Source organism: Mobula hypostoma, chromosome 1 (genome assembly GCF_963921235.1).
Source record: "Mobula hypostoma chromosome 1, sMobHyp1.1, whole genome shotgun sequence".
NCBI lineage: Eukaryota > Metazoa > Chordata > Chondrichthyes > Myliobatiformes > Myliobatidae > Mobula > Mobula hypostoma.
In genome coordinates this window covers 255,554,377-255,568,110 of record NC_086097.1, presented here as the reverse complement: position 1 = coordinate 255,568,110, position 13,734 = coordinate 255,554,377, and the positions used below count along the sequence as shown (strand labels likewise).

Below are 13,734 nucleotides of genomic sequence, written 5' to 3'. Positions count from 1 at the left end.
GGTTGCAGGAGACAGGTAACTGGGTGACTGTCAGGAGAAGGAGGGGAAATGTACAGCCAGTGCAGAGTACATCTATGGCCATTCCCCTCAATAAGTATACAACTTTAGATATTGTTGAGTGACTGGGTCTCTGGCACTGAGTCTGGTGCTGTGACTCAGAAGAACAAGAGGTGAAGAAGACTGCAGTGCTGATAGGAGATTCCTTATTCAGAGGAACAGAGACAAGGTTCTGCGGGCACGATAGAGACACTAGGAATGTATGTTTCCTTCCTGGTGCCTAGGTCAGCGATGTCTCAGATCATGACAATGGCATTCTCGAGGGTGAGCAGCCAAAAGTCTTCGTGCATTCAGCAAAAAGTTCAATTTTAACTTCATCAGTCCACAGGACTTGTTTCCAAAATGCATCAGGCTTCTTTAGATATTCCTTTGAACCTTTTGGATAGAACTTTTTGGCCGCATTGAGCAAAGGTATATTTGGAGAAAAAAGGGTGCAGAATTGCATGAAAAGAACACCTCTCCAACTGTTAAGCATGGGTGTGGATTGATCATGCTTTGGGCTTGTGTTGCAGCCAGTGGCACGGGGAACATTTACTGGTAAAGGGAAGAATGAATTCAATTAAATACCAGCAAATTCTGGAAGCAAACATCACACCGTCTGTTTAAAAAAAAAACTGCTGAAGATGAAAAGGGAATGGCTTCTACAACAGGATAGTGATCCTAAACACACCTCAAAATCCACAATGGACTACCTCAAGAGGCACAAGCTGAAGGTTTTGCCATGGCCTTCACAATCCTCTGACCTAAACATCATCGAGAATCTGTGGATAGACCCCAAAAGAGCAGTGCATGCAAGACGGCCCAAGAATCTCACAGAACTAGAAGCCTTTTGCAAGGAAGAATGGGCGAAAATCCCCCAAACAAGAATTGAAAGACACTTCGCTGGCTACAGAAAGCATTTACAAGCTGTGATACTTGCCAAAGAGGGTGTTACTACGTACTGACCATGCAGGGTGCCCAAACTTTTGCTTTGGGCCCTTTTCCTTTTTTGTTATTTTGAAACTGTAAAAGACGGAAATAAAAAAGTTTCCTTAAAATATTAAAGAAATGTGTCATCTTAATGCCTTTTGGAAATCAGTTCATCTTTTACTTGCTTAGCTATTCACAGTAACAGAAATTAGACCAGGGGTGCCCAAACCTTTGCATACCACTGTAAGTCACCTGAACCAGATGGTATACAGCCCGGGGTTCTGAAAAAGATGTCTGAAGAGATTGTGAGCCATTGGTAATGATCTTTCAAGAATCAATTGATTCTGGCATGGTTCTGTAAGAATTGGAAATTGCAAATGCCACTACACTCTTCAAGAAGGGAGAGAGGCAGAAGAAAGGAAATTACAGACCAGTTAGCCTGACCTTAGTGGTTGGGAAGATGTTGGTGTCAATTGTTAAGGTTGAGGTTATGGAGAACTTGTTGACACGGGACAAGTAGGACAAAGTCAGCATAGCTTCCTTAAGGGAAAATCTTACCTAACAAACTGTTGGAATTCTTTAAGGAGATTGCACATAGAATGGAAAAAGGGGATGCAGTGGATACTGTATATTTGGACTTCCTGGAAGCCTTTGACAAGATGCCACACATGAGGGTGTTTACCAAGTTAGGAGCTCATGGTATTACAGGAAAGTTACTGGCGTGGTTAGAGCATTGGCTAATTGGTAGGAGGCAGCGAGTGGGAATAGAAGGATCATTTTCTGGTTGTCTGCCAGTGACTAGTGGTGTTCTGCAGAGGTCGATGTTGGGACTGCTTTTTATGCTGAATATCAATGATTTAGATGGAATAGATGGCTTTGTCATGTTTGCAGATGATGTGGAGAATGGTCGAGGGGCTGGTAGTGTTGAGGAAACTAGTAAGCTGCAGAAGGACTTGGACAGATTAGGAGAATGAGCAAGAGAGTGGCAAATGAAATACAATGTTGGCAAATGCATGGTCACGCTCTTTGGTAGTAGAAATAAATGTGCAGACTATTTTCTAAGCTGGGAGAAAATCCAGAACACTGAGATCCAGAGGAATTTGGGAGTCCTTGTGCAGAACACTCTAAAATTTAACTTTCAGTGGTGAGTGAGGAAGGCAAATGGAACGCTACCATTTATTTCAAGAGGTCTGGAATACAAGAGCGAGGATGTGATGCCGAGGCTTTATAAGGGACTGGTGAGACTGCATCAGTATTGTAAACAGTTTTGGACTACTCATCTAACAAGAGATGTGCTGGCATTGGAGAGGGTTCAGAGGATGATCCTGGGAACGAAAGGATCATCATACGATGAACGTTTGATGGCTTTGGGTCTGTACTTGCTGGTATCTAGAAGGATGGTGGGGGGGAATCTCATTGAAACCTTTTGAATGTTGAAAGGTTTAAACAGAGTAGATGTGGAAAGGATGTTTCCCATGGTGGGGGGAGTCTAGGACAAAAGGGCACAGCCTCAGGATAGAGGGTTGTACATTTAAAACAGATGTGGAGAAATTTCTTTAGCCAGAGGGTGGTGAATTTTTGGAATTTGTTAATACAGGTAGCTGTGGGTGTACTTAGACAGAGCTTGATAGGTTCTTGATTGGACACGGCATCAAAGGTTATAGGGAAAAGGCTGAGGAGTGGGACTGAGGAGAGGGAGAAAAGGATCAGCCATGATTGAAGGGTGGAACAGACTCAATGGGCCAAATGACATGATTCTGCTCCTACGTCTTATGGTATAATTCTTTTACTTTTGTGCCCTCTTTCATGTTTGCTTTTACTTGTTAACCACCACTGTGTCATCTTGCCTTTAGAAAACTTTGTGATGTATATCTCCTGTGCCTTCTGAATTTTCCAGAAATTACCAGCGTTGCTGCTCTGCTGTCATCCCCGACAGTATTCTTTTCCAGTCAATTTTGTCATTTACAGTGGAGTAAAGGGAAATAACATAAATAGCACAGGAACAGACCATTTGGCCCACTTTTCGTGATTTTTATTAACGACCTGGATGTGGGGGTAGAAGGGTGGGTTGGCAAGTTTGCAGACGACACAAAGGTTGGTGGTGTTGTAGATAGTGTAGAGGATTGTCAAAGATTGCAGAGAGACATTGATAGGATGCAGAAGTGGGCTGAGAAGTGGCAGATGGAGTTCAACCCGGAGAAGTGTGAGGTCGAAATGGGGAGGGAGCTGCAGTTCCCGGAGGTGGTGCAAACCACTGTTCAACCAGACATCATACTGTGGCCCACCAAAGACAAGAAAATCATCCTGGTGGATCTCACAGTACCCTGGAAGGAAGGATGCGCAAAGGCTCAGGAAAGGAAGACCTTAAAGTTCCAATCCTTAGTTCAGGAGTGCAGGGACAAAGGATGGCAGACGTGGCTATTCCCTGTGGAGATCGGCTGTAGAGGGTTCCCAGCAAGGTTGGCAAGGCTCTTGATGAAAAGAACAAGAACCAAGCAGCTTGCAGGATGGAGGAGAAAGCAGCAAGAGCCTCTTGTTGGATATGGAGCAGGTGAGAAGAGCTGAGTTGGATGTCAGGAGCAGATGGGCTGTGACTTGGCTACCACTGCTGACCTGCCAACTGGAGAGTGTCGTGGTTAAGGGTAGAAACACTATGAAGATTGGTCACCATTTGATGACATCTCCTGGCCAAAGGCTATGGTTATCCCATCAGGTAAAGAGCATGCTGGTGTATGATGTGGGGTTCTCTGCCCAGAATAGAATGTTAATTCTCATTATCTAATGGTCATTGCTGGAGTGTACAAATGTAGCCATGAGGACTGTAGCACATTCTAGACTGATATTCTACAGTTAAATGTATTGCCTATTGTGTGAGTGTTTGTAAAGTGTCCTTCATAAAGCCTTAGAGACCCAGCTATCCAGGTAGTGCCTTGTAACTGACTTTGTAAGCAAATATAACAATAACCCACTACCATTGGACCAGTTGTGCCTTGGTCATTAGACAAAATAAATGGTAGAAAGGAAAAGTTTAAAATCAAGAGAAGATATTAAGGCAGTAGATGATGCTGGTGCATTTCCAATGGCATATTCACAATTTTCACTGCCTATCTGTTACAGCAAAGCAAAGCTAGTGCATCCAGAGACTGGACGGACCAGGAAACCCTGCTCCTTTTAGAGGTGAGTGATTCTCAATCAGAAGTTGTTCCTTTCTGGAATAGCTGAATATTAATTAACAAGAACCTCCTGAAAATAGCATCAAAATAATGTAGTTTATACGGAGGAATCGGAATCAGGTTTAATATCACCGGCATATGTCGTGTAGTGTGTTAACTTTATAGCAGCAGTACAATGAAATACATGATCAATAAACAGAGGTGAAAAAGCTGAATTACATTATGTATATATGTCTATTAGATAGTTAAGCTAAAATGAGGAGTGGGGGAAAAAAAAACAAATGAAGTGAAGTGGTGTTCATGGGTTCAACGTCCATTTAAAAATCAGATGGCAGAGGGGAAGAAGCTGTTCCTGATTTGTTGAGTGTGTTATCAGGCTTCTGTACTTTCATCCCAATGGTAACAATGAGAAGAGGCCATGTCCTGGGCAGTGGGGATCCTTAGTGATGGACACAGCCTTCCTATGGCATCTCTCCTTGAAGATGTCTTGGATACCATGGAGACAAATACCCATGATAGAGCGGACTAATGTTACAAGTTCTGTAACTAACTTTGATCTTGTGTAGTAACAACCCCCTCCCTGTACCAGACAGTGATGCAGCCAGTCAGAATGCACTCCACGGTACATTTGTAGACGTTTGAGTGTTGTAGTTGATGAACCAAACCTCCTCAAACTCCTAATGAAATATATCTGTTGTATTGGCTTCTTTATAACTGCATCAATGTTGCCTGCAGGTTAGGTCCTCAGAGATATTGACACGCAGGAACTTGAAATTGCTCACTCTCTTCATTCCTTATCCCTCTGAGGAATGGATATACAAAATAAAAATGCTCTGATTAATCCTGTAGGTAGCAGAGATGTCCAGTTATTTGGTTTGCGTTGGGTGCTATCTGCTTCTTGTAATGTTTTGGAGGAGGAGAGATTACTCAGACTACTGGGGTATAGTAGTTAAGTGTGTCAGCTTAATTTATTTTCCTGTTTTCTTTTGGCAACTTGAAGAATGGCAAATGCACAAAAGCACACTCACTGTATGGAGAATTTAAAGTCGGTGAGCTGAAAGGCATTCTAACTGATTTGCGATAACTTGTACATTTTTATTATGTATTGCAATGTTGTTTTGCAACAGAAGTACAATTTCATGAAATATGCCATTGATATTAAGTCTGATTCAAATTCTCACATAGAACATAGAACACTACGGCACTGTACGGACCCTTCAGCCCACGATGTAGTGCTGACATTTAATCTGCTCTAATATCAATCTAAATGTTTTGCTCTCTATAGCTCTCCATTTTTCTAACAATCATGTGTCTGAGAGATTCTTAAGTGCCCCTAATGTATCTCATTGAGGAATTTCATTGAAATCCATTGAACAGAGTAGATGTGGAGATATTTCCTATAGTGGGGTAGTCTAGGACCAGAGGGTGCAGCCTGAGAATAGAGGGATGTCCATTAGAACAGATAAGGAATTTCTTTGGCCAGACAGTAGTGAATTTGTGGAATTTATTGCCATGGACAGTTGTGGATGCCAAGTCATTGGTTATATTTAAAGTGGGGGTTGATAGGTTCTGGAATAGCAAGGGTGTAAAAGCTTATGGGGAGATGGTTGAGAGAGATAATAAATTTGAAGTGATGGAATGGTAGAGCAGACCAAATGGCCTAATTCTGCTTCTGTCTTCTGGTCTTAAAATCTGCCTCAATCACCACTCCTGACAAAATGTTCCACGCACTCACCATTCTCTGTGTAAAATGTATCCTGCCCTCCTTACTTTCCTGCAATCACTGGGTGCTCTGGTTTCCTCCCATAGCCCAAAGATGTATGGGTTAGGGTTCAGTGAGTGGTGGATATGCTATGTTGACGCTGGAAGCATATTAAGCATCACTCTACCGAGTCAGCCATTATCTCCCATCTGAATCCATCCTGTCTGGTTGCATTTGACCCGTCTCCCTCTCTTCTCATGGCTGCGATTAGGCAGGAGATGCAAGAGTCTTGGGTCCCATTCTGTGAGGTTCATGAATAGTTGTGGGTGGCTTCTCTCGCTTCTGGGGCACATAAGCGTAACTCGAGTAGCAGCGGTACTCTCAATGGATACGATTAAATATTCCTGTTTCAGCCTGATATAGCTTAAAAAGCACAACTGCTTCCAAGATCAGTACAGTCAACAAAAATGTCTTAATGCGTTTAAACGAACTATTGCTGCTTAAAACTGACAGAAACAGCACCGATTGGGGTCAGAAGTGCCCACATAGGACATAGAGACATAGAAAATAGGTGCAGGAGTAGGCCATTTGGCCCTTCGAGCCTGCACCGCCGTTCAGTATGATCATGGCTGATCATCCAACTCAGAACCCTGCACCAGCCTTCCCTCCATACCCCCTGATCCCTTTAGCCACAAGGGACATATCTAACTCCCTCTTAAATATAGCCAATGAACTAGCCTCAACTGTTTCCTGTGGCAGAGAATTCCACAGATTCACCACTCTCTGTGTGAAGAAGTTTTTCCTCATCTCGGTCCTAAATGGCTTCCCCTTTATCCTCAAACTGTGACCCCTCGTTCTGGACTTCCCCAACATTGGGAACAATCTTCCTGCATCTAGCCTGTCCAATCCCTTTAGGATTTTATACGTTTCAATCAGATCCCCCCTCAATCTTCTAAATTCCAACGAGTATAAGCCTAGTTGATCCAGTCTTTCATCATATGAAAGTCCTGCCATCCCAGGAATCAATCTGGTGAACCTTCTTTGTACTCCCTCTATGGCAAGGATGTCTTTCCTCAGATTAGGGGACCAAAACTGCACACAATACTCCAGGTGTGGTCTCACCAAGGCCTTGTACAACTGCAGTAGTACCTCCCTGCTCCTGTACTCGAATCCTCTTGCTATGAATGCCAGCATACCATTCGCCTTTTCACCGCCTGCTGTACCTGCATGCCCACTTTCAATGACTGGTGTATAATGACACCCAGGTCTCGTTGCACCTCCCCTTTTCCTAATAGGCCACCATTCAGATAATAATCCGTTTTCCTGTTTTTGCCACCAAAGTGGATAACCTCACACTTATCCACATTAAATTGCATCTGCCATGAATTTGCCCACTCACCCAACCTGTCCAAGTCACCCTGCATCCTCTTAGCATCCTCCTCGCAGCTAACACTGCCGCCCAACTTCGTGTCATCCGCAAACTTGGAGATGCTGCATTTAATTCCCTCATCTAAGTCATTAATATATATTGTAAACAATTGGGGTCCCAGCACTGAGCCTTGCAGTACCCCACTAGTCACTGCCTGCCATTCTGAAAAGGTCCTGTTTATTCCCACTCTTTGCTTCCTGTCTGCCAACCAATTCTCTATCCACATCAATACCTTACCCCCAATACCATGTGCTTTAAGTTTGCACACTAATCTCCTGTGTGGGACCTTGTCAAAAGCCTTTTGAAAATCCAAATATACCACATCCACTGGTTCTCCCCTATCCACATCTTGGAGGAAGCGTGGGTTTAGAGCAGGATTACAAGTGCGCTTAAGGAAACTGGGTTTTAAACTCCGTATACCGACTATCTTGCTGGCGAACGTGCAGAATCTGGTGAATAAAATCGATGATCTCAAAGGTTGGGTGCTGAATCAAAGGGACATTAGGACCGCATGTGTTCTTTGTTTCACGGAATCCTGGTTAACCCTTTCCATACTGGATGCAGCAATTCAGATTGACAGGTTTAGGATACACCGTCAGAACAGATCTATAGAGTCTACAGAGGTAGAGGAGTATGTCTCATGATCAACTCATCTGGGTGCACAAACATATCAGTGCTGCCCCAATTCTACTTACCAGACCTGGAATATCTAGCAGTTAAGTGCCGTCCTTTTTACCTACCATGGGAGTTCTCTGGGGTAAATTTGGTAGCAGTTTACATTCCACCTCAGGCCAACGTAAAGCAGGCTTTAGTGATCTGAGCAATGGGATCAACATGCACAAAACAGTGCACCCCAACACCTTCACCATCGTTTTGGGAGATTTTAACCAGGCCAGTCTGAGAAAAATCACTAAGCAAATACCATCAACAGATCACTTGCAATACTAGAGGAAACAACATACTGGACCACTGCTACACCACCATCAAGAATGCCTACCGTGCTATTCCATTCCCTCACTTCGGGACGTCTGATCACCTGGCTTTACTTCTTCTCCCTTAGTATAGGCAGAGACTGAAGACTGCAGCACCAGCAGTGAGGACCAAGAAAGTATGAACAATGGAAGCACAGGAGCGCCTTCAGGACTGCTTTGAATCGGTGGACTGGACTGTATTCAGAGATTCATCTTCGAACCTGGATGATTATTCTGCAGTTGTAACCGACTTCATTTAAACCTATGTGGATATGTGTGTGCCCACAAAGACTTACTGTACATTCCCAAGCCAAAAGCCATGGATGAACCGGGAGGTACGTCATCTGCTGAAGGCTATGACATTTCAGTCTGGCGACCCAGGCCTGTACCAGAAAGCCAGGAATGGTTTGCAGAGGGATATTTCAAGGGCAAAGAGACCATTTTGAACTAGGTTGGAGGCGACATCAGATGCATGGCAACTCTGGCAGGGTCTGCAAGGCATTACTTCCTACAAAGTGAAACCCAATAGCATGAATGGCAGTGATGCTTCCCTTCCAGATAAACTCAACACCTTCTATGCAGGCTTTGAAAGAGAGAACACAACTACAGCTGTGAAGATCCCTGATGACCCTGTGATCTGCATTTCAGAGGCTGATGTTAGGCTGTCTTTAAAAAGAGTGAACCCTCGCAAGGTGGAAGGTCCCAATGGAGTACCTGGTCAGGCTCTGAAAACCAGTGCCAGCCAACTAGTGGGAGTATTCAAGGACATTTTCAACCTCTCACTGCTACGGGCAGAAGTTCCCATTTGCTTCAAAAAGGCAACAATTATACCAGTGCCTAAGAAGAATAATGTGGGCTGCCTTAATGACTGTCGCCCGGTAGCACTCACATCGACAGTGATGAGATGCTTTGAGAGGTTGGTCATGACTAGACTGAACTCCTACCTCAGCAAGGACCTGACCCATTGCAATTTGCCTATCGCCACAATAGGTCAACAGCAGATGCAATCTCAGTGGCTCTCCACATGCTTTAGACCACCTGGACAATGCAAACACCAAAGGCAGGGTGCTGTTCATTGACTATAGCTCAGCATTTAATACCTTCATTCCCACAATCCTGATTGAGATGTTACAGAACCTGGGCCTCTGTACCTCCCTCTGCAATTGGATCCTCGACTTCCTAACTGGAAGACCGCAATCTGTGCGTATTGGTGATAACGTATCTCCCTTGCTGACGATCAACACTGGCATCTTAGGGGTGTGTGCTTAGCCCACTGCTCTACTCTCTATATACACATGACTGTGTGGCTAGGCATAGCTCAAATACCCTCTAAATTTGCTGAGGATACAACCATTGTTGGTAGAATCTCAGGTGGTGACGAGGGGGTGTACAGGAGTGAGATATGCCAACTAGTGCAGTGGTGCCACAGCAACAACCTGGCACTCAACATCAGTAAGACGAAAGAGCTGATTGTGGACTTCAGGAAGGGTAGGACGAAGAAGCACATATCAATCCTCATAGAGGGATCAGAAGTGGAGAGTGAGCAGTTTCAGGTTTTCTGAGGATCTAACCTGGTCCTAACATATCGATGTAATTATAAAGAAGGCTGGATAGCGGCTATTCTTTATTAGGAGTTTGAAGAGATTTGGCATGTCAACAAATACACTCAAAACTTTTATAGTTGTATTGTGGAGAGCATTCTGACAGGCTGCATCTCTCTCTAGTATGGAGGGGCTACTGCACAGGACTGAAAGAAGCTGCAGAAGGTTGTAAATCTAGTCAGCTCTATCTTGGGTACTAGCCTATTAAGTACCCAGGACATCTTCAGAGAGTGGTGTCTCAGAAAGGCAGCTTCCATTATTAAGGACCAAATTACTAATGTTACTCCACTGTTCAAGAAAGGAGAGAGGCAGCAGAAAGGAAATTTTAGCCCAGTTAGGTCTGACCTCAGTGGTTGGGAAGATGTTGGAATCGATTGCTAAAGATAAAGGTGTCAGGGTACTTGGAGGCACATGTAAAATAGGCCATCGTCAGATCTTCCTCAAGGGAAAATCTTGCCTGTCAATTCTGTTGGAATTTAAAGAAATGATAAGGAAGTTGTGTATTTGGATTTTTCAGAAGGATTTTGACACATGAGGCTGCTTAACAAGCTATGAGCCCATGGTATTACAAGAAAGATTCTATGTGGGTAAAGCACTGGTGATGCCTCACTTGGAGTATTGTGAGTAGTTTTGGGCCTCTCTTCTTAGAAAGGATGTGCTGAAACTGGAGAGGCTTCAAAGGAGGATCAAAAATTATTTCAAGATCGAATGGCTTGTCTTATGAAGAGTGTCTGATGTCTCTGGACCTGTCACTGGAATTCAGAAGATTGAGGGGTGACCTCATTGTAACCCATGGAATGGTGAAAAGCCTTGATAGTGGATCTGGAGAGGATGTTTCCGATAGTGAGGAGCTCAATACCTGGGGAGAGAGCCTCAGATTAGAGGGGTGCCCTTTTAGAACGGAGGTGAGGAGGGAATTTCTTTAGCCAGAGAGGTGAATCTTTGGAATTCTTTGCCACAGACAGCTGTGGAGGCTTCCTTTATTATATATTTTCTTATATAAAAGGCAGAAGTTGATGAATTCTTGATTGGTCAGAGATGAAGGGATATGGGGAGAAGACAGGAGATTGGGGCTGAGAGGAAAGGTTGGATCAGCCGTGATGAAATGATGGAGCAGACTGAGCCAAATGGCCTAATTCTGCTCCTATATCTTATGGTCTTATGGAATTTCTTTAGCTCAAGGGTGGTGAATCTGTGCAATTCATTGCTATAGATGGTTGTGGAGGCCAAGTCATTGGATATGTTTATAGCAGAGGCTGATAGGTTTTTGATTAATCAGGACGTTAAAGATTACTGGGAGAAGGTAGAAGAATGTGGTTGAGAAGGATCAGCCATAGTGGAACTGCGGAGCAGACTCAACAGGCCGATTGGCCTAATTCTGCTTCTATGTCTTGTGATCTTGTGTTTTTTTAATAGTAAACACCTTAAAATTACAATTCTGTAAATAAGCTTGACCAGCTAGACTGCAGACTCTTCCCTGCCCTGAGCTTTCACATGTCCCTTAAATGGCAGTAAATTGAAGTTGTGACAACAACAGATTCATTTGAATGAAATTTGTAAAATTTTCATTTTTAGGCTCTTGAAATGTACAAAGATGACTGGAATAAAGTATCTGAGCATGTTGGGAGCCGCACACAAGATGAATGCATACTGAATTTCCTGCGGCTCCCCATTGAAGACCCATATTTGGAAGACACAGATTCCTCACTTGGTCCTTTGGCCTTCCAGCCTGTTCCTTTCAGCCAGTCTGGGAACCCTGTCATGAGCACTGTGGCATTCCTGGCCTCGGTTGTTGATCCCCGGGTGGCTGCGGCAGCTGCCAAAGCTGCATTAGGTAAGGAATTTGCAGTCATTTTTTCAAGAATCTTTTCTCTGAAGATGGATCAGCCCTGGTATAGAACGATACTGCAGTTCCAAAACTCAAAGTGGAGGCATCTGATAAGCCAACTTGAAGGAAAAAAGCAAATTAATCGTTATTCATCTCCGCTTTGAAAACATTAAGCCATCATTGAAACTAAACTGAATGTTGCACATGCCTGTTTCCAAATATCTTTATTAAACTACAAGGTGTGAAAATGAGAACCAGATAACCAGTGAATGTAATGTATTTTGGTTGAATAATTTTCTAATCTTGAACACGAGATATAAGTTTGGTATTTCTATAAATAAACTACTTTTATAACCCAGAATGGTCATCTCTATAATCTGCATGAGTTTTGAAGACTGATTAGTATGTTAGTCCTGGAAAAGAGATCATGGATTGAATTGAAGTGCTTGATGAAAGTTAAACTCTTGTAAACTAGATGAGGATTTGAAATTGGCAGACTTCTGATGGGTGAAGAAATTGACTTAGATATTTGCAAACTGTACTTACTTTCGCAGAGGAATTTTCCCATGTGAGGGAGGAAGTGCCAGTTGAACTGGTGGAGGCACACGTCAAGAAAGTACAAGAGATGGCCCGGTCTTCTGGCAAAGTGGATCCTTCGTATGGCTTAGAAAACAGTGGCATTGCCGGAACAGCTCCAGAGGAACCAGAGAAAACTGGTATTGTGAAACAGTAGCATTATTCATTTGCATGTTCAGTCATGGAGGCAAGTAATTTCTGATTATGAACAGGATATCCTGCAGGTGTTGGAAATGCAGAGTAACACACAGTGCTGCAGGAACTCAGCAGGTCAGGCAGCATCTATAGCAATTAATAAACAGTTGGTGTTTCGGACAGAGACTCCTTCAGGACTGAAACGGAAGGGGAGGGAGCAGGAGGAGGACAAGCTAAAAGGTGAAGGCGAGAAAAAGGAATCTGATAGGAGAGGAAAGTGGATCAGAGGAGAAAGCGAAGGAGGGGCACCAGGGAGAGGTGATAGGCATGTGAAGAGGTAAGAGGCTATAGGGTATGGAAGAATACGGGAAGGGGAAAACTGGGTGACTGTCAGGAGAGGGAAGGAAAATGCCCGGATAGTGGAGAGCACACCTATGGTTGTCCCCCTCAGCAACAAATATCTTGTTCTGGATGCTGTTGAGGGGGATGACCGGACAGGGGACGGCCATGGTGACTGGGTCTCTGGCACTGAGCCTGGCGGTGTTGTGCAGGAGGGAAGGAGGGAGAAGAGGAATGCGGTAGTCATAGGGGATTCCATAGTCAGGGGAACAGACAGGAGATTCTGTGAGCCTGATAGAGATACCCGCATGGTGTGTTGCCTCCCAGGTGCCAGGGTACGGGATGTCTTGGATCGGGTCCAGAATATTCTGAAGGGAGAGGGCGAGCAGCCAGTTGTCTTGGTACATGTTGGTACTAATGACATAGATAGGAGAAGGGAGGAGGTCCTGAAGAGAGATTTCCAGGAGTTAGGAAGGAAGCTGAGAAGCAGAACCTCCAGGGTAGTAATCTCAGGATTGCTATCTGTGCCATGTGCTAGTGAGGGCAAGAATAGTAGGATCAGGCAGATAAATGCATGGCTGAGAGACTGGTGTAGGGGGCAGGGCTTCAGATTCTTGGATAATTGGGATCTCTTCTGGGAGAAGTATGACCTTTTCAAAAAGGACAGGTTACACCTGAACCTGAAGGGGACCACTATCGTGGTGGGAAAGTTTAATAGAGCTGTTAGGGAGGGTTTAAACTAATTTGGCAGGGGGACGGGAACTGGAATAATAGTGCAGAGGAAGGGGAAAACAGAAATAAATTTAAGATGGTGAGCAGTAAAGATGTCAGGAAAGACAGGCAGGTGATGGGGCAAATTTATAGCCATTGGGATGAGTTGCAGTGCAATAAAGTTGCAGTGAAATCAAAGCAAAAAGTACCAAATACTGGCCTTAAGGTGTTATACTTAAATGCACGCAGCATAAGGAATAAGGTGGATGATCTTGTCGTACAGCTACAGATTGGCAGGTATGA

At 44.0% G+C, this 13,734-nt stretch overlaps 1 protein-coding gene across 4 annotated transcripts in view; it reads left to right on the top strand.

Moving 5' to 3' along the window:
* Positions 1-13,734, top strand: part of smarcc1a (SWI/SNF related, matrix associated, actin dependent regulator of chromatin, subfamily c, member 1a) — a 212,655-nt gene that overhangs the window by 120,840 nt on the left and 78,081 nt on the right. For all 4 annotated transcript variants that reach the window (XM_063067509.1, XM_063067500.1, XM_063067505.1 and 1 more), the window contains exons 19-21: positions 4,084-4,143; positions 11,418-11,676; positions 12,225-12,386. In XM_063067509.1, coding sequence (XP_062923579.1) covers positions 4,084-4,143; positions 11,418-11,676; positions 12,225-12,386 — 481 coding nt within the window. The remainder of the gene's footprint in view (positions 1-4,083; positions 4,144-11,417; positions 11,677-12,224; positions 12,387-13,734) is intronic.